Source organism: Ascidia mentula, chromosome 4 (genome assembly GCF_947561715.1).
Source record: "Ascidia mentula chromosome 4, kaAscMent1.1, whole genome shotgun sequence".
NCBI lineage: Eukaryota > Metazoa > Chordata > Ascidiacea > Phlebobranchia > Ascidiidae > Ascidia > Ascidia mentula.
Window position 1 is genome coordinate 8624755 of NC_138569.1, and position 21929 is coordinate 8646683.

The following is a 21929-nucleotide window of genomic DNA, read 5'->3' on the forward strand; positions in this document are numbered from 1 at the left end:
TACTAATCCCTAGCAAAATGTACCACAACGATCCATTAAGAAATATTTAGATGACTGGAATGGCGGATCTAGTGGGGTTTAGGTGTCAAAACACTCCCCTCGGCAGTTTGGTATATTGTTTTGAGGAATGTAAGACTGTGGTCGAACACTTGGGCCCCGCATTCACCGTTTTCGAAATAATTATTTCTGCAGCAATTTCAACACAACAACTACAAAAGTTGTGTTTTTTATTGTCACAATGCATAGAAATCAACACAAATTACATGTGAAAAATAGCTTTCAACAACTATTTTAATATTTGTTGATTGTTCGCATATATTTATCTTCGACTGCGGAAATATCGATTTCTTTGTGTATATAAGAAGTGCAAGGCCAACGTTCCTGCCCCGTTGTACTTCGCAGATATGTCTTTAATCAGTGAAGATTAGAAAATGATCGTTCAGCAGAAGTAGTTGTTGTTGGAAGCGTCCAGAATATCTAAAAAAGTAAAAACGGTTTGATGTATTGCCTAACTAGATCATTAATTATGTTACTGTTGTTACCCTTTGCAATTTCAGTATTTTTGGAAACATCCGAGGATGGTAACTATTGAGTGTACTCTCAATGTTGAAAGGTAAATCAGCAATTGTTTGCTAATTTTGCAGGAAAATCTGGCGTACTCTTGTGCAAAGCAAAACCGTTTTCAAGACAACCGCGTCCCTTTCAAAGCTTGTTTGGAATGTACTAATCCAGTGCAGAGTAGTGTTTAACAAGTAGTTTATCATCCTTATTTATTTATTATAATGTTTTTGTCTACCTAAATCATCATACAAAAATATGGAGAAAAGTTACAAAACGAATGCCTCAGAAAACTGGGTGAAGTGGGTTTTCTTTATATTCCGCGTACATTTTGCTATGTAGTGGTCATTTCAAGTCAAATACAAAAATTGAAAATCATTATTGGTTTGTTACGGTTTATTGATTACAGATTAAGCACGTTTTCATTCATCTTTCCTAATATTTGCCGAATACGAGCGGAGACCACAAAGTATAAACAAAAAAAAAACTTTAAACAGACTGCAACAAGATTTTGCAATTTACCAGCGAAGTTTTTGGTCAATTTGATTACTTACATTTAAATCCCCAACAACGCAGATGTTTTTTCTCCAGGCATCTAAAAACAAAAACTGGTATTTGTTGAAACGTTTGACGGTATGTCTGTAATTAATAACACATATCCGTTGCACGATTTTTTTGCACGCGCCAAGCAGTTTTACTGAAACGGGTCGAATGTTGGGCAAGTGTCCGAAACATATTGCACAGAAATATAATGGGATATTGCACAGTTTGGTAATTTTAGTTGTCACCCATTTCCAGCAGACTGGAAGTGCGGACGGATGGAAGAGGAAACTGAACTGACTGTAATTTGCAGCTCTGAGAAGGTAGGAAATCTTCGGTATTATTTCTTTATATAACAAGTGACTTTCTCGAAAACTAATCTTGATATAAATGTCTCGTCGCAGAATGTCAGATTGTCATACATTTTGCTCCTACGTATAGTGGAGATATTTCGTGCTAATTTCTTATCTAATTTTTTATCCACAAAAAAACAACAGTTTGTCTTAGAATACTTCCACACCACCAAAAGAGTCACTATCCTTAGCTGTAACAACTGTGAACGAACAACTCAACAAAGCGATTCATGTGGTAAAGGTCACCAAGTGGAAGTTTGTGTCAATACCTCTTAGCCTTATTGTTTTGCAGTTACTGCAGGTACATTTGAATTTATTGCTTCTAATAGTGTGTACAAATTTGTTGAGGTAAATTTAGGACTTTTTATACGTAATTTGGTACCTTATGTACTGCTGTACTAATCTTCTTTGTAGTAATATATCATGTAAAATTAATGCAGATGATCCTGATTCAAACTGCAACCATTCCCGAAGAAGAATCAAAATGGTTATTTACAGGGTTTAGCATCATCACAATTGGATTTAAACTATTGGAAGAACTATGGCCATTTAGAAAACAGTACATTGCTGCGAAGAAAGGTATGCAGTTGCAAAAAATGTTGCTCAGCGCCATTTTTGTAAAAGCAATTTTTATTCGATCCACTGATGCGACCATTTATTCACGCTAATAATATGAAAAGAATAGCCTGCATGTCTTTTAAGTCATAGGTGATTTTTGGTTTCGGCCAACTTACGTTTTTTGACGACCCCTAAACCAACAGTTTGAGAAGGCTTGGGTTAGCATGCCAGTTTTTTGATGCTTAAGTTCAAAAAGTCTATATACTTTATAAGTGTTACAAGTACTGCAAAATTCCGCAATCGCTCAGTTTTTACAATGCACGGTATTCATAATAACACGCTTGACATGTCTTGGGTCTTTCCATGGGCTCTAGGACTGACACGAAAAATGTGAATACATAATTTACTTTCGCAGACGTGCCACCGCTTTGGGAAGTCAAACATAAAATGGAATACACGCACATGGCAACCATCTCTGGAGGTAAAGTGGTCGACACCGAGGAGATGTTACTTCAGATCTTGTCTTCAAATGTTTGCCGTGAAAAAACAATTTCTTCTTAAAGTTTTTGTGCAGTCTTTGTGCAGGAATGGTTAGAGATGTTGTACTTTTGCCGTTTGTCGCCGTAGGTTTCAATAACTGCGTTGCCACAGCGATAATCTTTATCAGTGACGTAGTGTCAAGGTCAACGCCTGCAATCTCTCACTATTCCTTCAAGTGCTATGCTGTTTATCCCTTTTACATGTTGGCTTCCACGATTACACCAGCTTTTGGCGAGTGTCTCCTATTTTGCAACTGGTTGAAACCAATAGTTAGTTTCACAATCTTTGCATCTGATTGTCAGTTTGTGAGCCATTTTACATTTATAATTATTGTTGTATGTTGGTTTTTAAACTGCTTTGTTTGTGTTTTTGGTAATACCGATGATGCCTGTAAATACAGGCAAAATATATATATATTGACAAATTCAAACAAATGACTTAGGTTCACTTGCAGGAATTGTTGTAAAACATGTTACTGCTTCTTTGTTGGCCATAAAGAAAACAAAGGATTCAAAGTTTACAAACTTTCTTTTAATGGTTGTATCTGTAGAATTTATGTTATGTTAACTGTGTTATAACACAAAACCTAACCATGACTCACAAATGACTCCCACACTGTTTAATTATAGTAATTACTGGGTAGTATTAAAATTAGTGAAACATGCAATAAACATATGTCAATTTAAAGGAAGTAAATCCGATGATGCGTATTGAGACATTTCAATATATATTTACATAGACTCATTTTTAAAGGCGTGTTGGCCAGGTAAGGATTCCATAAAGCTATAACGTGGATAGCAAAGAATCTTATAACTCAGGCAAGCGTAAAATTTCAGTCTTGCGAAGCTGACCGAGATTAATTTTTATCTCGTGCGAGAGCTGACTTGTCACAATAATATCGCACGAGTATCGTGACGAGGCGAATCATGAGTGATTTCCGTTAATGATTGAGGTTAAAACAATTAAAAGCGACAAAGTACATTACAGTTCACTACATATCTTTGCCGTTCTGTATTTAACTACTTACCATTTTATTTTTGGAATTTATACATTAAATAAAGCGGGTTTAACAGGTAGGCTACGTAGTTTGTACGTTTTTCGATGTTGTTCTCTAACTAAAAGCCCTACAAAGTTGTTGATATTTATGTAACGACGAAATCTATTCAAACATGGTGGTCCAGTGCATTTATAAACAGTTAGTCACCATGTGACCTATATGCTTTTGCGACGTCATGAAAGGTAAACTATCATCATGTGTGGTTCGTCACCGAAAATACACAAAAAAAATAAAAAATAACTTCCCGTCACAGAGTATAGGCGAGTGCAGAACGTTTAGAGTGTATATCGAAAGCACCTGTGAATAAAGTGCATTACGCGATAAATTTAGAAGAATGCAATCTTCAGACAAAGGTATAGATGCTAGTTTTTCTACGGTTTCGTTATTGGCCTACTTTTAAAAGTTTTTTATTGTATTTTAGAACTGCTTGTCAAAGAAGTAATACCTGGTGAAGAACAATCCAGTTCAGGTTCTTTGTTCAAATATGCGCCAGGGAAAAATGGTAAAAAACATAACATTGTACATAGTGTAACCTATCTTTGTAACTCACATAACTTCATCAAGCAAAAAATTATAATGAAAAGTCATTTTTACGTGAAGGAAAGTTTAGCAAAAACGTTTCTGCTGTTATTATAATATAAGCAAAGTGGAGCCAATAATATGAATAGTATAAGCTGCAAACAGATGGTCACTGTTTCGACCTAAAAGATCTCATCAGTGCAGCTAGTGTGACTTTCAGACAACTTTGCTGACCAAACGGCCAAGCAAAGACTTCCACTTTGTGGGGATGAGACCTTTAAGGTCGAAACAGTGGCCATATGTCTGCAGCTTACACAATTGTCAACATAATGTTTAGCATTGCCGCAAAACGACAGATATATTACATAACTCTATTTAATGTTTTTCAGAGTTAAAACCCAAGGAGAAGAGTTTGGCAAAGAAGAAGGCCGCTTTTTTAGACAGAGAAGTTGTGGTATAGTAGAAGTTTATAATTACAGTTTGTTACATAATCAGGGGTCTCGAAACTCCAAAATTAAACTATCAGATTATGATTTTTTTTAAATCGGCGAATGCCATGGTAAGGTCATTAATTTTGGTAAATGTTGTTCAAGTAGTCTAAAACTCATACCGTACGCCTACGAAGGTCGCTTGAATAAAAACGGTTGTAAGCAGCCTTTCGGTCGCATGAAACAACGCTGCAGGTAGTTATGATAAGCAAGACACAAACAGGAAGTTCCTGAACTAAAACAACTATTTACCACGCAATTGCCATCCGCACAATATATTCTCATATCGGCAACAGTGCGAATAGTTTTATGCATTAAACTAACTGTTTGCTTAACGTAAGGTTGCGTTTTGCCGGACATTTTGCAACTTATTGCGTGTTTTATTCAGATACACAATCCTGAAGATGTGGACAATATGGCATTGCTAAATACCCTCCTGGGAAGATTCACTAACAGTTACTGGAAATGGCGAAAGCGAGCCAAAGTATTCAAGTGCGCAAACCTCTCCGTCACCATTCTTCTCATCGTTATTCAAGTAGTTCAGGTAATGAACTTCAGCACATAATTACAAAGATCTTAAATTACTTACATTATACACACTACCAAAATGCAAAACTCCTGCGGCAGGTTGGTGATGGGTTTATTTTTTTTATATTTATAGGTTTCTATCTTCCAAGTGACCACCTTGGATGCCAACACCAAGGACACTATTGCCACAATTTTACCAGCAGTGACTGGTGCGGTCCTTGCGCTGCAGCAGAAGTTAAAGTGGTCTGAGAAGGCAGACAAAGCCAAGAAAAGTGCGTGTTATTAACCTAAACTCGATACAACTTAATGTAAAAATCAAATTTGCCTAAAATTATGATTTCCAATATCCATAACGGTTTCAAAAGCACCATTGAAAAGCCCACAGCTTTATCCCAAATGCAGCGCGAATTATTTTTGTGGTTTTGGCGAACGGCAACCAACTCCCATTTCAGAACGCCGTTTTGGTACAAAAAATGTTGCTGGTACGGAGTTCTGGTAGGAAACCAAGTGCTTATGAATACCAAATAGTTGTAATAAACTTTATGTTTAATTTATTTTGGAACGTTTTATATAAACATGTCGGCGTATCGTTTTTGATGTTTTGCTTTTAGGTGCAACGCTTTGTAAGAAATTTCGAAGTCAAGCTCAATACAGGTTGGACGTCATGGAGGCTGGTGGTCGATTGGACGACTCTGTTAAGTTATGGAATGTTTCGATGAGAATGGAAACAACCGAACTTCCCGCATTTCTAATGGCGTATTAGTGAAAGAGAGTTTATTTGATATATTTCCTTTTGAAACGCTCGTTCTCGCTATTCCTCTGCTTGCCCCTTTTGGTTGACTCAATACACGTATTTTATTTGGTCTTTCCAAACGCAATGCACAATGTGTACCATTACGACTATAATATATTATGATAGCACTTCTCCAGTGGTTTCCAATTTTCAGAAAACGGTGAGGCACCAATCACTAATAAAATGTTCCATAACGATGAATCAAAAATTTCAATAAAGCCTCCGTTAAGCTTTCGACGCCCAAGCAACATCAAAATAACGCAGTAGTGCGTTGCGACGCCACATTTAGTAACCTCTGCGTATACGCCTTTCTTATTATGTCTGTATTTATACCGCAAACTATAAGATTTGAAATATTTTTAATTGACGCATTGTTTGTTAAAGCACGATTTATATACAGTAGTAAGAATTCAGTGTGGTTTCATGCAATACAAGTGTGAAATTTGCACATGATCATGTGTTACTATGCTTAATGTGGAATTTACACACTAACTTCAAGTAAATTTGCATTGCGAAACAATCGCGTAATGGGAAAATAGTTTCTGTTGTTTTCCGTATTTGTTCCCCTGTGTTAAAAAACGCATTTCGATTAGGTTTCACGCCATTCACGGGTTTGGGAATCGAGCGACGAAACCCTTCCGCTACAACTTCACCACACAGAAAAACATAAACCTCGAAATGCCCAATGTAACATATGTTCTTCTACTTTTGTTTTGTTTGGATTTCCATGTTAGAGAACTGGACTTGCAGAGGCCTTGATCGCTTGGTAAAAGCGTTCTAGACTTTTAACTAACTAGAAGGAATACCATTAACTGGTGCAATGACAGAAGCAAGTGAAACCAGTAAGTTTTATATGTGAAGCCTTATACAGCATAAGTATTGCAGAAAACGTCACTGTAATAACCTACCGTTTTTTCAGAACCGTTATTGCACAAAACAATGTCCTCCCCAGTCATACCTTCAAAAAGTGCAGGTAAGAAAAACTGTATATTGAAACGTCACCAATAAGTTAAACAAGTACTGTCAGTTTTAATAAGACACGTGTCGAAGATTAATTTTTTTTATTTTTTGAATTTTCAAAATGGCTAACAGAAATCAGTTTCATTTTATACTTTTACCTGATGATGTGCAGTTGTGTGCGACTGCTTCGTTGCTGCAACAAATGATTTGAAAATGACCGTAAGGTTTGGGTTGCACGGGAGGACTTTAGGTCGCAGCAAAAACAAAATAAATGTCAAAATAAATATAATTTCACACATATATTGGCGCAAAATCTTTTTTGATCATATCGTCAGTTTGTACGCATGAGTTTGCGCCGACTGCTGCCCTTTGCCGTTGTATACTACCTTTATTTTGCACGTCTAAACATTGGCATTTGATGTACTTTGTCAAATGCATTTTCATTCACCAAATCAGATCACTTAGCAGAGGAAGGTCATGCTGAACATCATCACCACAAAACGAATTCAGAGGGTACATTTCTGCAGAGAAACATCGAGGTATTGTAGAAATGGCGTATTACTAACAAGAAAGCGAGGTATATGCACGTTTTTTTATAGGTCACCAATCCGGAAAACGTGAAGGACAAACTACTTTACGAAGGTTTGAAAAAACGTTTTGTTTCGGAACGCAAAAGATGGCTGGGAAAAGCGAAACTCTTTCGTCTCGCCAACATGTTTGTGACTGTGATAGTGGTTCTAATACAGGTTGCACAAGTAAGCGACTCTGTTATACTAAAACACCGCAGCTATGTATTTCAAACCTTAAGAATTGTCAACCATTCACAGCTCGAGTTTTTCTAAATTACGATTGTTTTTCTCTTTGGGGTAGTCTTGGGTAAACATTTTGATTGATAGTCTTGGGGGTGCCAGAAAAGACGTGCTAGAAAAGTTACACATCTGTTGAAAATCAGGTCAGGTAAATAAGTCCGGATTATCCATCCTGGACATTCTTATCATGCATACTTGTACCTACAGTCAAAACTGCGAACCGACTAAGATTAGTGATTGCCACTAAATTTCAAATTACGAGTAAAAGACAAATGTTGCCACCCTCTAAATGTGCTAAGCATATATTTTACGACTTCTACCAGGTGGTTGTTTTTCAAATCCCTGTCATACCAGCGACGGAGAGAAGGGCAGTTGCCACGATCCTTCCAGCAATCACAAGCTCATTGCTCGGTCTGCAATTAAAACTTGGTTGGAATGAAAAGGCGGCCAAGTGCAAGAAAAGTATGTGCTATCTGAGAACTTTTCAGATTTATATCTTAAGTTTCTTGTATATTAAGGTGCCCACGCATACTGCGGATTGATCAACCAAGTGATGTATAGACTGGAAATGATTGAGGCTGGAGGAAAGCTCGAAGACACCGTTAATGTTTGGAACAACTCCCTGAAGATGGAGACAAGCGTTCCTGCCTTTGTGATACCATACTAAATCCAAAGGCTGCAAGTCAATGACTTTTTTGGCCTAAAAACCGAAACATGTAAAATTGTAACTGGTAAAGTCACTTTATTGATGTGCTGTGAGCTTTAACGAACTGCTTGTAATGATAAAAAACAACAAAACAAAAATTTGAAGTTAACGCTTTATCAGAGACTTTAGTGTATAGTGTATAGGTTGACAACGCATTGCACCATACAGTTCGGTCCGACCAATTTCCTAACAGGAAAGATATTAAAAGACTAACGTGCCGTTCAAAATGCTAATGACATTTCAATTAAGTGGCTATTTAGCTGTGGCACAGATGTGAGCTTTGTTTTCTAAATTTCGAAAACGATTGCTATCAATCAAAATTTGAATTCAACTTTGATTAAGTTGGGAAATTGCCGCCGAGCTAATTTCACGAAATTGCGTTTATCTTGTAGTGAGTGTAAAAGTTTTTAACGACTTGGAAGAGATGTACAGTCACGCAGACAGAATAAGATTACAGTTGAAATGCACTGGCATTGGGACAAATTAAAAATAACGATATTTTTATCATTATTATGGAAAGAAAGTTGTGATCTTGTTTTTATATGTGTTTAGTGACAAGCGCTTTCGCTTGCAGACAATATCATTGATGATCTCATCAGTAAACCTAAGGTATAGGTCACATTGATCACAAAAAAATTAAATTAATGACTTCGTGTTTCCGTTAAAAAAATCGTGCCATTCTAAACGCTGAATGTTACGGCTTAGTGGTGTTTTTCGACGGACCGATTACGGCTTTGTCATACGCGGCTCGTGTAAAGCATTGTAAAATAAACAATTATAATGTGTTTTTCTGTCCAACTGGGAAACCGTATATTGTGTGAAACAGGAATTTTTCGTTTTCAATGCCCAAAAAACTAATTTCAGTTTTAATGAAAAATTTGTCAATACTACATCTGTCCGTATTTTTATGGGCATATTGTTCTATCATCGTACTTAACAATGTCAAAGCAAAACCAAGTACCACGGGACGAATGAATGCTTGGACCGCCATCCTCTGGGCTCAGTTTACATCAGCTTGAGGCTTTGCATCGATTAGGGCTTGAAAGTATGCGGCGGATTCACCAGACCGTCACGGACCGTTGCACCACGGTTTGGGTTGAAGCTTGTCAAAGTTTGCGAAAGCAGGGAGAAAAAAACAGGGTGCAGTTTGGTCCAACTACTTAGCAGGAAATCACGAAGCGCGGAGAGTATTTTTGACACAAATGTTAATCACGATTGCAGCAGGTCGAAAAGTTCGTTGCCTCAAAAACAAGTGACTTTACGACAGCGATAAAAGTGTGGTTGCAAACAGGGTTCAGGTTTGCTTTGCAGTAAATTTTGAAGCCATCCATTTTTTTACTTTCTTTCCAAGATCAGTTCTCCCGCAAATTTAAGCAACAGCATTTGTTTGTTTACCTAAACGCAATGGGAGGAGAGGATACAGAAAACACTGGTGGCAACGGAGGACAAACGAACAAAAAGAAACAGCCTCCTTTCTGGGAGCGGGAGATTAAGGCAAGATTAGAAACTTAGTGGCAATGTGTTGCCATTGGCAGCAGACACAAACAAACATTCAACTTTACAATTTCGCAGATTGGAAATGCGTCACAAGTCGACCCAAAGGTGTTGCTTTCAACTATGCACGCAAATTATTTGACGAACTTTAAGAAATGGAAGCGACAGGCAAAAATATTCAAATGCACAAACCTTTTGGTCACTCTTATTATAGTGGCCGTGCAGGTTCTGCAGGTATCTTTTCGCTTTTTGTTGTAGCAACGATTTTATGGGTTTTGGTGCTAAAACAAATTGTACATCATACATTAGTTTTTTTTCCGTTTGCTACAAGAAGACTAATTTTATACAAGTTTATGCTAGGTTAAGATTGTTGAAAAAAGAATAATAGCATGTTTTTTTGTCTTTTAGGTTGTTATTTTTCAAATTCCCGGGATTCCAAGCGCTAGCAAGAACGGCATTGCGACAATTTTGCCAGCAGTAACTGGAGCAGTTTTGGCCATTCAACTTAAACTTGCATGGGCCGAAAAGTCAGTGAAATGCAAGAAAGGTGGGCCTCAATGAAGTAGTAATATAAAAGTATACGTTTTGCAAATTGCAACCATTTATGATAGTTACAGAATAAAGGTACAGCAAGATGTGTATTTTTGCGGTGTAAGAATTGATCAGTTGAGTTAGCAATATATAACGTACCTGTAAGACACTTCTGTCTGACGTTCATGCACATAATGTGCTTGACAGGCATACCAATAAATTAGATTTAATACTGGCAAAAAATATGTCGTTGACCTAGCAAAAAATTTGGCAATGGCGATATGCATTGACCTTTTGAAGAAACCATATATTGTTCACAGCCGCCAGACTATACAAAAAATTGAGCAACCATGCAGAGTACAGACTGAACATAATGGATGCCGGTGGAAGCGTGACGGACACAGTAAAAATGTGGAACACAGCTCTAATCGCCGAGGCTACCGAAATACCTCCGTTTCTTGTAGCGTATTGATTGCCACGTCTTTGTTCCCTTTCAATTTGACTGTATCTGTATTTGTTTTTACCTGCCAGCATTAAGTATTATTGCTTGTTTTGGATTTTTTATATCCTTTGTTTACTATGACTGTTTCCTTAGTTTTTTCAGAATGTAGCCCTCTGGTTGGCAGACTGTTTACTATGATGTGTAAATATTGTATTTCGTTACTTGCGACAAACGTTTGTTACGCAAACAGAAGATAAAACATCGGTGTAATTCTAAGGTATCAACAGAACAATAGTCGACTATGTTCCTGCAAAATGCTAAATTGTGTTAAAGGTGAACTCATTATTCCAATAACCTCACCATTGATAAATCACCGTGTTTCGCTCTTGTACAGACTGCATCTGTTATTTGTAAGTAAAAAATGTGTTGCAGTTACGATTCTGTACGATGTAAAATGTTTAATCCGGATTGCTTAAATATCGTCCCAGTATAGTGCCAGATATCCTCAACTACCTGTCAGTGATTACAAAATCACAAAAATATTTCGTCATTCCAGTGATGGCATTCTTTTAGTTCACAAGAACCAGTTGTCGGCTCAAGCCAGAGGTTTTTCATATCAACATTTTTGCCAACACAAAGATTGGGCGTTGAACCTTCAATGGGCCAAACAAGCATGGTTTGCCTCAGGAGAATGTGATAGTGGTAAAACCTGTCACTTTACCTCTTCGCTTGGGGTCACCTCGGTTCCATCAAGAGTAGCCTATACGAGGCAAACACTGGCAAATTTAACGTGTAAATGACGACGACAGAATAAAATTATGTTGCTTTACCGAAAATATATATACGTGGCGTGCGTTTTTTTACTACCAATATCTAAATTTATGACGTCATTAAATATTCGGATTTGGTCCGGATTCGGCCGAATATTTGGTGCAGGTATTCGGATTCGGCCAAATCCGAATCTTCTTTATTATGGCTTGCCCCAGTATGTTTTCATTCAAATAACATAAAACAAAAGAACGAAGCAACGATTTAACTGTCGAGTCGTTGGTTAATTGTTGAATGCGCGTTCCTGAAGGCTCGGTTTTACGTTACATTTACATAGATTGGGGTTAAAAGAAATGAGAACGGTTTAGTCTAAAGCTATAGGCCTAGTATAAGTTTGTGCAGAGGAGGAAATAGAGTTGAGTTTGGGACGAACATTTAGCGGGATATTACCACTTGTTTCTTACAAGTAAAATACCGGAGAGTTTCTGGTGGAAAATGCTTGTTTCGCAAAACAAGCGACCAAGATCAGCAGAAATCCTTTAATTGATGCGATTTGGCGTTTATGAGTATCATTTTCTAAGTTTTAGATCAACATTTTTTCGGTGTTTACTTGAAATTCCTATAGGCGTTTGTTGTGGTTGACGTTTCACACCGGCAAACCACAATGGCAGCAACGAATACAAACAACGTCGGTGCCAACGCGGTACGAACAAATGAAAGGAGACAACCTCGTTTCTTCGAACTGGGAATTGAGGTAAGCTTGAGAGGATTAATTGCCTTTGGCAGCATGTGCAGTTCTAAACAACATGACACATTATGCAGATTGAAAATCCGGGGAATATTTCTTCCCTGAAGATACTACGTAGTATGCATAAAAAATATGCATCGAAATTTAAAGTGTGGAAGTAACAGTCAAAAATATTTAAATGCAAAAACTTTGCTATCACCCTTGCCATCGTGGCCCTTCAGATGACACAGGTAGAACCTGGCTTCATTGGTCAAAAATGTCTTAAACTATTGTTAATACAGTTTTTACATCATTTAAGTTACGTTATTATAGGTGATTTCTATTAGGTCATCATTTAACTTGTAATTCTGTTAGGTCATAATTTTGCAAATCCCAGGAATTTCGAGCGATACCGCAAACAGCATGGCGACAGTTTTTCCTGCCATAACTGGAGCAGTTCTAACCATTCAGCTCAAACTCTCATGGGCTGAAAAATCAGCAAAATGCAAGAAAGGTGAGGCGCTCATCAATGAAATAGCAGAGTAAAATACGCTCTGCAAATTCACAGATCTAAATGGAATTTATGTACGTAATATGCAAACTAATGAAACAGCTCCAAGAAACATTTGTTTTTGTTCACAGCCGCCAAACTGTACAAGAGATTGGTCGACCATGCAGAGTACAGACTGAACATAATAAAAGCCGGCGGAAGGGTCGCAGATACAGAAAAAATGTTGAACACGGCTCTAATCGCCGAAGTTACCGAAATACCTATCATTGAAACGCAGGGGTTACCAAACTGTTTGCTCTGCTGCCATCGCAATGCAAAAGTGGGACCAGAGGCTACAGACCCAGTGAAACCAAATACTACAGTCCCAGTGGCACCAAATACTACAGTCCCAGTGGCACCAAATACTACAGTCCCAGTGGAACCAAATACTACAACCCCAGTGGCACCAAATACTACAGTCCCAGTGGAACCAAATACTACAACCCCAGTGGCACCAAATACTACAGTCCCAGTGGCACCAAATACTACAGTCCCAGTGGAACCAAATACTACAGTCCCAGTGGCACCAAACTGATACAGATTCACATTGATAAAGTTGCATGTGTGTAGAAGTAGATTGGCTAGAAACCTTTGTGGTAGCGTATTAAGCAAAAGTCCTTACAAAAACCGTTCCGATTATTGACAATAACTTTGTCTTGCATGCCTGAAATTATCTGTCAACACCGAGGATCATTACTTGTCGCGGCGGTTGCTTTACAGAACAGCGGTATTAACACCTTGGCGTTGGTGGTTTAGTGTTTTTGGTCGACTACATTGTCCACATCAGACCTGCTGTGCATGTGTTTTTCTAAATTTAGACACCTGAAACAACGAACCAATGAGTGATTCTGCATTTTTCCGACTCGTACTTTCCGATGCATTTAGTTTGCAATGAAAGTTGAAAGGCAGATTAAACAATGTTCTATATTTCGTAAGTGCAGATGCTTGAACAAACTCCTTTTAGTAAATATTTTAGTAACTATCGCGCTATATAACGAGCGACAGTGAGTTCTGCGTTTTGCGCATGTTGGCAGGAGTAAATTTTTCGATTATTGCTGTTCAAAATCTGCTTTAGCTGCTCGAAAACTGCAATGGTTACCCATGCTTAGGAGCGCATTGTATTTCAATAATCTTATGGTTAAAAATTAAAATTGTTACTTTTGTGCATCGACTGAATCTGTATTGTTTTGGGGAGTGTTCGGTAGTTATACAGTAATATCGACAAAACGTTTGGTGTTTATCTGAGTATTACTGAAGCAAAGACACGGAATTCTGTTAGACGATGTCATCGTCAAATGTCTGCTGTTAATAACGTTGCGCACCAAGCTTGGATAATACAACATAACGTGTAGGGAATCTTTTGAGGTAAAAAAAATTCACTGCAAAATTCGATAAACTTTTACGCATTGGTTTCCCGTGTCAGCAACCGCCACGTAACCATTTTCCGTGGCAGTGACGCCCTGTGGACCGTAAAGAGGCTCCGAATCGGTGTTTATGTATGAGAGAAATGACCCTTTCTCGTCAAATACCTGCGCAAAACGGTTGTGTGTAATCTTGGGTTGGAATATAATGGATTGACTCTGTTGTGAGATACTTTGAACTTTATAGTTTAGGTCAACATTTCGTTTACGTTCTATTTAGCGGCTTTCGCGCACAGAAAAATAAATCTGTAATTTTTAACTTGTAAATAGATTTATAGCGATCATCAGGTTTGCAGGCTTGACAGCCCAGGCATTGCAGCCTAGCTGGATCAGCCACTTTTTCCTGACAAGTCGGAGCAAGACTTAAAAAATCAAGCTCCCGGTGAGGTTTGAACTCACGACCCTGGGCTAACCAGGCCCAACGCTCTACCAACTGAGCTACAGGAGCTGAGTGGTTTCACGGGGTATATTGTGGCCAAGGTACACTGATGCGCAAGCGCACAACTTGCCAGGCAACCTTCATATATACGTAGGGGATCTCAACCACCGTATAGATTTATAGCGTTTAGGTGTTTACCATACACCAAGAAACCGAAACAAAGAAAAGTATTTTAATTTGGTAATAATAAGGCAGAATAACACACCTGGATGCGACTGTTGCCCCAGTCGGCCACGATAAGATGAGATTTGGAGTCAATGGCGATACCTGTCGGTGCGTTGAATTGCCCACAACCCTCTCCCTTGCTACCAATGCTACTAATAAACGTCCCAGAGCACGAAAAAACCTGAATAAAGTTTTGGATCACGTCATATTTCCCGTAATCTATTTGCGTGTGTCATAATTGCATGAGGCAAAAAAATAGTCTCGTTTTTTATTGGTTTTTATGGATTAGTATTTAGTCTTTAGTTTTACAAACGTTTTAAAATTGAATGAGCTTGTGCTAAGTTTTCATTTATTTGCTTGTCAACGTTCTAACAAACAACAAATGTAACGTATTTGCACACGAAAATTGCCGGAATTTTACATCAGTCAGATTCAGGCCCGATCTCAACCAAAAGGATGCGTTTTGGTTCAAAATAAATCAACAAAAAAATTATATGAACCTTTATGCAGTGATTGTAAAAATCTGTGACGTAAATTTCGTTTCTTTGGTTGACGGCAATGTAGTGAGGACCGGCCAGTTGACTCGGACCTGTTCCTCTGTTCCCAAACTTTATAACAAGACGTCCGTTGAGTTGAAAGATAAATATCTGACACGACTTGTTGTCTGCCACCACCAAGTGTCCGTTGCGGTTTATGCAGATTCCTGGTGATAAAAACGTAGACAATTAGTGGACGATTGGAAACTTCGCTGAACGGTATTCAGTTCTGTGGAGCCCCTGAATAGAAGGTTTGCGTGAAATGGAAATTTGTTTCGAATGCTATAAAATATTTTTCCTCCGTTTTGGTATATGGTTATTCTACATGAGTTGGCATATGTTAAAAAAAAATTACATTGAAAATCAACAACAAAAATAATTTTCAAATTAATTTCTACTTGCTTTTCGAAAACTCTATAACTCCGGGCATGTTGACTAAATTTGTTGCTAAAAACACATATAGACACAAAAACTTTAATACACAATTAAGTTTAACGAGATTTGATACCGAAGGTTCATATCAAATGCACGAATATAATGTCGACTATAGCTTTCGTGAATTGAATTGAATTGGTATAAGTTTGTAGCAGATGTTTTTCAGTATTTTTCTATCTTTTAGGTCAACAGGTTGAGGTTTAGACCCCAAAAATGCAATAGTCCCAAGTAGAAAAATATGTAAATCACCTCTCGGTCCCATCAGCTTCCCGTGTCCTATTTTACTTTTGTATTTTCCGTCGCGCGTGAACAAATTCACAACCTTGTTTTCGTAATCCGCTACAGCGAGTTCGCCACTCGGTAGCACTGCGACACCGCTGGGTCTTTGCAAAAGTCCAACACCACGACCTGCACAATGGTCGACAAAAAATTATTACGTGGACAGAGCAAAATTGTATCTGATTGACAACTTTTATGGGAAATGGTATTGTCTCGGATTTATTGTCTCCAAAAGGATGGAGTAATAACGCATGATATCAACGAAGACAAGACATAACGTTCCCAATTCAACACCGTTTCAAAGTGTGCAACTTTAAAGCAAAAGTTTTCTGAACATTGGAAAGACTACATATTTTTGGAATATAAGTAAATTGACATGTATGTTATAATATACGTGAATTTAACTCGCATTGTGCAGCAAGACTTGCCTCGACTTCCCAAGCGATCGACAAATTTCACTGAGACCTCAAAGCCGTCTTTGAGTTGAAACACTTGCACGCATTGGTTGTTGCTGTCGGTGACGTAAAATCGACCCGAACCGTCCGCAGCGACACCCTGCGGATTGGCGAACTCGCCTTTTGATCGACCTCGAGAACCAAACCGCAACATCAGGTCGTCTCCGATGATGCTCCGAATCGGTCCAACACTAGAGATACATGAAATATTGCAGTCTTAAACAGTAAAATTCAGTTCTGAGAATAAAGAGACTCGCCATACTGTTTACAACGTTGACATGTCAGGTCAGCTCCATATTATCCTGGAGATAGACCAACCGCGACATTTTCAACTAATGATGACTTAAGCTCTTGCCAAAACGTTTTAAATAAAAAAAAACATGTCAATGTTTTCAAAAGTGTGGGCCAGTCTCTTTGTTCTCAGAATTATGAGTAAATCCGTAAATGATATTACTAAAATTCAGTTTACATATAAAATGCCAACCATAAAGTTATATTAGACTCGGCAGTATCCAGGCCAAAGAACGACAATTTAACAGAAAAATAAGCTCGTTGTGAAAACACTCAACACACAACCTTTGGGGTCTCTTCATTGCTTTTTGGCGAACGCTTCCGGGTCGCATGACAACCTGTGGGGATTTCCCATTCGGTGGTGCGACTTTACTTTGGGCCAGTTCGGCAGTCAGCTGACAAGGACTGTTTTGAACGTGTTTTCCGTGGATCCGAACGTTCAGTCGGAATTTTCCAGGCTTACTTGGTGTAAAACGGATCTCGTGAGAGCCGGGTTGGTTAGGTTGGACATCGACCTGCAAAATTGAAGGTGGAAAATGATGCCTGTTTAAGTTACTCATGTTTAGTGTACAACATCAGCTGGAAAAGGTCTTGTAACGAAATCCATGGTGGTTTGGCGGGAAACCAAAACCAAAATGCGAAGGATAGCAAATTAAGTATAGCAACATTTTCATGGTTTCATCCATTAACATTAATTCTGGCAAAACGAAAACATTCTAATGTCAACGAAAATATTTGTTTCTCTAAATCAAAGTAAGCTGGGCGTGCGCAAGTAATGGAAACTCTATTCAGGGAAATACTTTTATAAATAACAACAGACCGACGGCGTGGGATTTTGATCCGAATCGATATTTAAAAATACGACTTGGAATTTCCACACTCTCGGTTAGTGCAGGGCAGTTTTTTTCAGTGATATACATGAGAATAACTATGCGACACATTAGCCTAAGGAATTCTCGCCGGATGGTCGAAAACGTCGGTTTCAATAAACATTTTCGAAACCAGAAGAGCAATTCCCATTAATTATTATGCCTGGCAGCGAAAAATAAATAAATAGTAGTATAATTATGCGACAGTCTGTTTCGAATACAAGTGTAAACTATAATAACTTATGGGAACGACAGGATGCATGGGTGCTATAACCAAATTACGAATATCGTTTCGTAAGACATACCCTCCAACTTGAATCGATAGAATCTGCTTTGCGCGGTGTGCTGCATACGGGAGGATGATCGCAAATCCCTGAATCCGATGACTCCGCTCCTTTCGGCCCCTCTTCCTCTGCATATGCCAACTCGACGTTCACTATGACGTGTCGACTGGGTTCCAAATTGCCCAAGTAGTCCTTAGCTGTGACCAACATCTGCTCTTCGCGCCCCACTGCACAGTTTCGCAACTCCTGTAAACACGAACCACTGAGGACGCATTTATCCGCAACCGCGTGGTCGGTGAGAACTGAGCCGCATTCGACGTTCTGAATCGTTTTAGCTAAGCTAGACAGTTCCCTCGACGCTCGCCATTCGAAGTAAGAATTGTCATTGGGCGTCCCAAAGGAATCGCACAGATAACTGCCCAAGGTGGTATGAGAGTGGTCGATGCGTGCCTGACTGGAAACAGTTGGAGTTGCAGCGTTACGAAGCATTTCGTCGGAAACGCGGACACGCCCATAGTCGCGTAAATTTGTGAGCCTGTGGCTCATGTGGCGGTGCAACAGATACGTTTTCATGTCGTAATCGACGGGGTTATAACATTCGTCCTGGGGGGGTATGATTTGAGGGGTGGTAGTTTGGTCCGGTACCACGCCACTGTCGTCGCATGCAGTGTTACTCTCGTTGTAATTATTGTTGGTTTTGTCCAGGCTCAGTTGGATTAACTGGATGGCCGAGGTCATATTCCTCAAGGCTGCTGAGAGGTCGCCGCGTTGGCGATCCAGAGTCAATCGCTTCGTAGTGAATTCTGCGTCTAGCATGCGAAGAGTTTCCTCCTTACGCATCTGTAGCTCTTGCTCCAGGAACTTGAACGTATCTTTCACGGAAACTTCGGCGAAGTCGCGATTTACAGCGAGTTCGTCGCAAGTTGAGTTGATCGATGAAAGACAATAATCCAACCCGGCGACACGCTCGCGAATTTCTTCTACCTGGACAGACATGGTTTTGGTTATTATTGTTGCGATTTCATTCACTTGAATATTGAGTAATGGACTTCAAGTTGGTGTAGTGTTTGGCGCAAACCTCTATATATCTCAATGCTATTATTGGAAATGTGGCCTTTAAATAGTGATAACTTACCCTTTAATAAATAAGCATTTAGCAACACTAGCAACACTAAGACCGATATATAAGAGATAAACAAATAAAATGTCATGAAGGCTGAACTGTGATATTCAAACATATTGAAAACTTTGTACATTAGTCTATTTATACAACGTTTACAGATTGTAAGCAAGATGAGGTTTTTCAGTGATTGGATAGGTACAGTTTTGTTCAAGTAGAATACGATATAAAATGGTCAAAAAAACAGGTCAAAACAGTCCTGTATTGTTACGATGGCAGCGTAAGGTCATAAACATATGTATTATCCAGCACACAAACACTATTCTGTTACCACTCACTTGTCGCAACAGATCATCCCTGCAATCGGTGGCCACCCTTCCTATCGGGGTCAGGGATGACTCATGGTCGGTGTGTTCGTTTGTGGCACACTTATCGCATATTAACCGTCCGCATAGTTTGCATAGGGTCGTCACACTCTCCCCGCCCTCGCACTGACAGTTTTTCAGCTGCGTGCAAGGCGCAATACGGTACGAATGATGGAAGTCAGCACAGCCTTCCGCATGGCTGCTGTCAGACAAAGTTGTCGAGAGAGTGTTTGAATTGACTGCACTTTGCTGATAATCTGTATTCGGGACATGGGTAGGACGTTCTCCTTCTTTTGATACTTGTGGTTGTTCGACGGGTAGCAACTCCATGAGGCTGTTGTAATTAACATAATACACAAACAATGGTTACTAATTGGCAAAACAAACTGCTTGCTGTCCTTTGTTACAAGGGAAACCCCTGTTGCAAACCGTTTGATTGTATATAATATGGCTTAGAATTTCCACTATTCTGCTGGAGTTTTTTAAAAAGTACATAACCCCATACATAAATTTGCACTACCGTTTTAAGCATCAAAAATTTATTTGTCGTACAGACAAGTTATAAACTCACATTGTCCTAAATTAAATTTTTGTCAATTACATAATTACTAACCAAAGTAACTTACTTCAAGAAAAGTTGATTGCCTGTTATTGAGGCAATTCCGTCTTCTGGTAGGATTGAATTGGCACCGCAACAAGGACAGGTCAAGGTCAGACTTTGCGGAGGAACATTTTCCAACAGACAGTGTTCGCAAAACGTATGACAACAAGAGAGCAACTGTAATTGCAAAAGACCGGTGATTACTATCGTTGATTCAGGCGGAACACGTCGCGATTGTTAAAAGGCAACCCGAGCAACGTCCTGGTACTGCATAGTGCAGTATTTACACGTTGTTTGTACAGCGCCGGACATAAGCTATATACTCAATGGTCAGCACTATATCAAAAGATTAGTACCGCACAAATCGCTAAAATGCAAACTAGTTAAAAGGTGGTTTTAAACAACTGCGCAACGGTATTTGCCGTCGTACATTCCCCACAAACAAATAAAATACGTCAAAACTGCAGCTTGAAAGTGGCACGTTAAATCTATAATTACTTTATCTGGTTTTCAATGGTAATAACACAGGCATGCGCAACCTTATATAGATTTTGTCAAATATTTCTATATATGGGCCCCACAGGACATTTGTCCCGCTGTTGATGGAAGTCAACAACCGCGTATCGTTTCTGATTACATAAAGTTGCACCTGATCTGATTACAGCCTTCATCCGACACAATGCAGGGCAAAACTCTAGTCTTTTATACAATATGTCGCTGCAAAGTCTAGCCCACGTAACTACGCCTGCTTAAGAACGGCATGCAAATACGTTAATGCACTGAGAGACTCATTTAGCGTTTTTCTCACGATGATAACCCCTCACGAACTGATACGCATGCAAGTCGGTATATAAGACCACATCGCTGCGGGATAGTAGGCAACCAGTGATGCGGTTGCGAGTGCATAAATTGGTTTATTGTTATGGATGAAGGGCTGTATTAACAGCTGTAACAAATCATGGCACGATTTCAAAGGTCTAATGCCTTGTAAATGCTTCCTGCTATTTTATCAATATTATAGCATTGACATGCTTTTCTTCTTAATAAAATGTCAGTTTTAAATTTAATTTCACATTGCAAGAGCTTTAATAGACGTTATTGTTGGTTATAAAGCCGCCTAAAAGCATATGAGTATGTTTACAAGGTCTTCCTCATGTTACGCATGATCGATTTTTACCATTTGGCAATTTTTTCATTAAAACTTAAGTGTTTCCTATCACACAGAAACGTGGTTACGTGTTCTAAACCTTAGATGACAAACACGCTGCAGCGAAAACGTTGACTAATTGACTAAATTTATAATAGTGTGAAGCCAATTTGTTCCGTAAACGATTGTGCGTCCCTCTCCTACTTAAATTTAGGTCCTGTCAATAATAAATATAGTTTTTAAAATGAAAAAAGACTATTCTTTGATGGTTCGCATGCGCTTAGGCGACTTTCGTAAGAATGTAATTGTATGTTATAATGATTTGAACAGAAAACATGACTGCAGTCCTTTAGAAATGGTGATACACATCGAAAGAACTAACCTTCGGATTTGAATAAATTTTTCCACAAACGTAGCATGAGAGTAGAATCGACGCTGCCATTTCCAAGTTTTCCAACTTTTCAGCACGATCCATTTTAGGGCAAGTTCAAGCACAGTTCGTGCCTTTCAAATAAGTGCTGTATATTACACGCCAGCCTATCCCAAAGTCAATTATTCACCAATATGACGTTTACTTTGTTGCATCACTGCTGCTGAACAT

At 38.8% G+C, this 21929-nt stretch overlaps 5 protein-coding genes and 1 non-coding gene across 6 annotated transcripts; 4 read left to right on the plus strand and 2 right to left on the minus strand.

Moving 5' to 3' along the window:
- Positions 1-3903: 3903 nt before the first annotated feature.
- Positions 3904-5904, plus strand: LOC145899489 (uncharacterized). Its single transcript, XM_082988284.1, has 6 exons — positions 3904-3959; positions 4028-4108; positions 4515-4579; positions 5002-5157; positions 5275-5413; positions 5753-5904. The coding sequence occupies exons 1-6, from the start codon at positions 3941-3943 to the stop codon at positions 5902-5904; spliced, it is 612 nt and encodes a 203-aa protein (XP_082844410.1). The 5' UTR covers positions 3904-3940.
- A 969-nt stretch (positions 5905-6873) lies between these two features.
- Positions 6874-8370, plus strand: LOC145898007 (uncharacterized). Its single transcript, XM_082986460.1, has 5 exons — positions 6874-6907; positions 7351-7433; positions 7494-7649; positions 8027-8165; positions 8222-8370. The coding sequence occupies exons 1-5, from the start codon at positions 6874-6876 to the stop codon at positions 8368-8370; spliced, it is 561 nt and encodes a 186-aa protein (XP_082842586.1).
- Positions 8371-9768: 1398 nt separating this feature from the next.
- LOC145899283 (uncharacterized) lies at positions 9769-11311 on the plus strand. Its single transcript, XM_082988016.1, has 4 exons — positions 9769-9903; positions 9982-10137; positions 10312-10450; positions 10755-11311. The coding sequence occupies exons 1-4, from the start codon at positions 9814-9816 to the stop codon at positions 10904-10906; spliced, it is 537 nt and encodes a 178-aa protein (XP_082844142.1). The 5' UTR covers positions 9769-9813; the 3' UTR covers positions 10907-11311.
- Positions 11312-12301: 990 nt separating this feature from the next.
- On the plus strand, positions 12302-13456 carry LOC145898008 (uncharacterized). Its single transcript, XM_082986461.1, has 3 exons — positions 12302-12398; positions 12747-12885; positions 13014-13456. Exons 1-3 carry the CDS (start codon positions 12309-12311, stop codon positions 13454-13456), a joined length of 672 nt encoding a protein of 223 aa, XP_082842587.1. The 5' UTR covers positions 12302-12308.
- Positions 13457-14225: 769 nt separating this feature from the next.
- On the minus strand, positions 14226-21850 carry LOC145899540 (tripartite motif-containing protein 2-like). Its single transcript, XM_082988382.1, has 10 exons — positions 21711-21850; positions 20207-20358; positions 19554-19914; positions 18117-19079; positions 17228-17457; positions 16625-16842; positions 16167-16325; positions 15447-15649; positions 14987-15127; positions 14226-14450 (listed from the first exon to the last, which is right to left on the minus strand). Exons 1-10 carry the CDS (start codon positions 21801-21803, stop codon positions 14298-14300), a joined length of 2673 nt encoding a protein of 890 aa, XP_082844508.1. The 5' UTR covers positions 21804-21850; the 3' UTR covers positions 14226-14297.
- Positions 14717-14790, minus strand: Trnat-ggu (transfer RNA threonine (anticodon GGU)). Its single transcript has one exon. It is a non-coding gene; the product is annotated as a tRNA-Thr (tRNA).
- Positions 21851-21929: the final 79 nt, after the last annotated feature.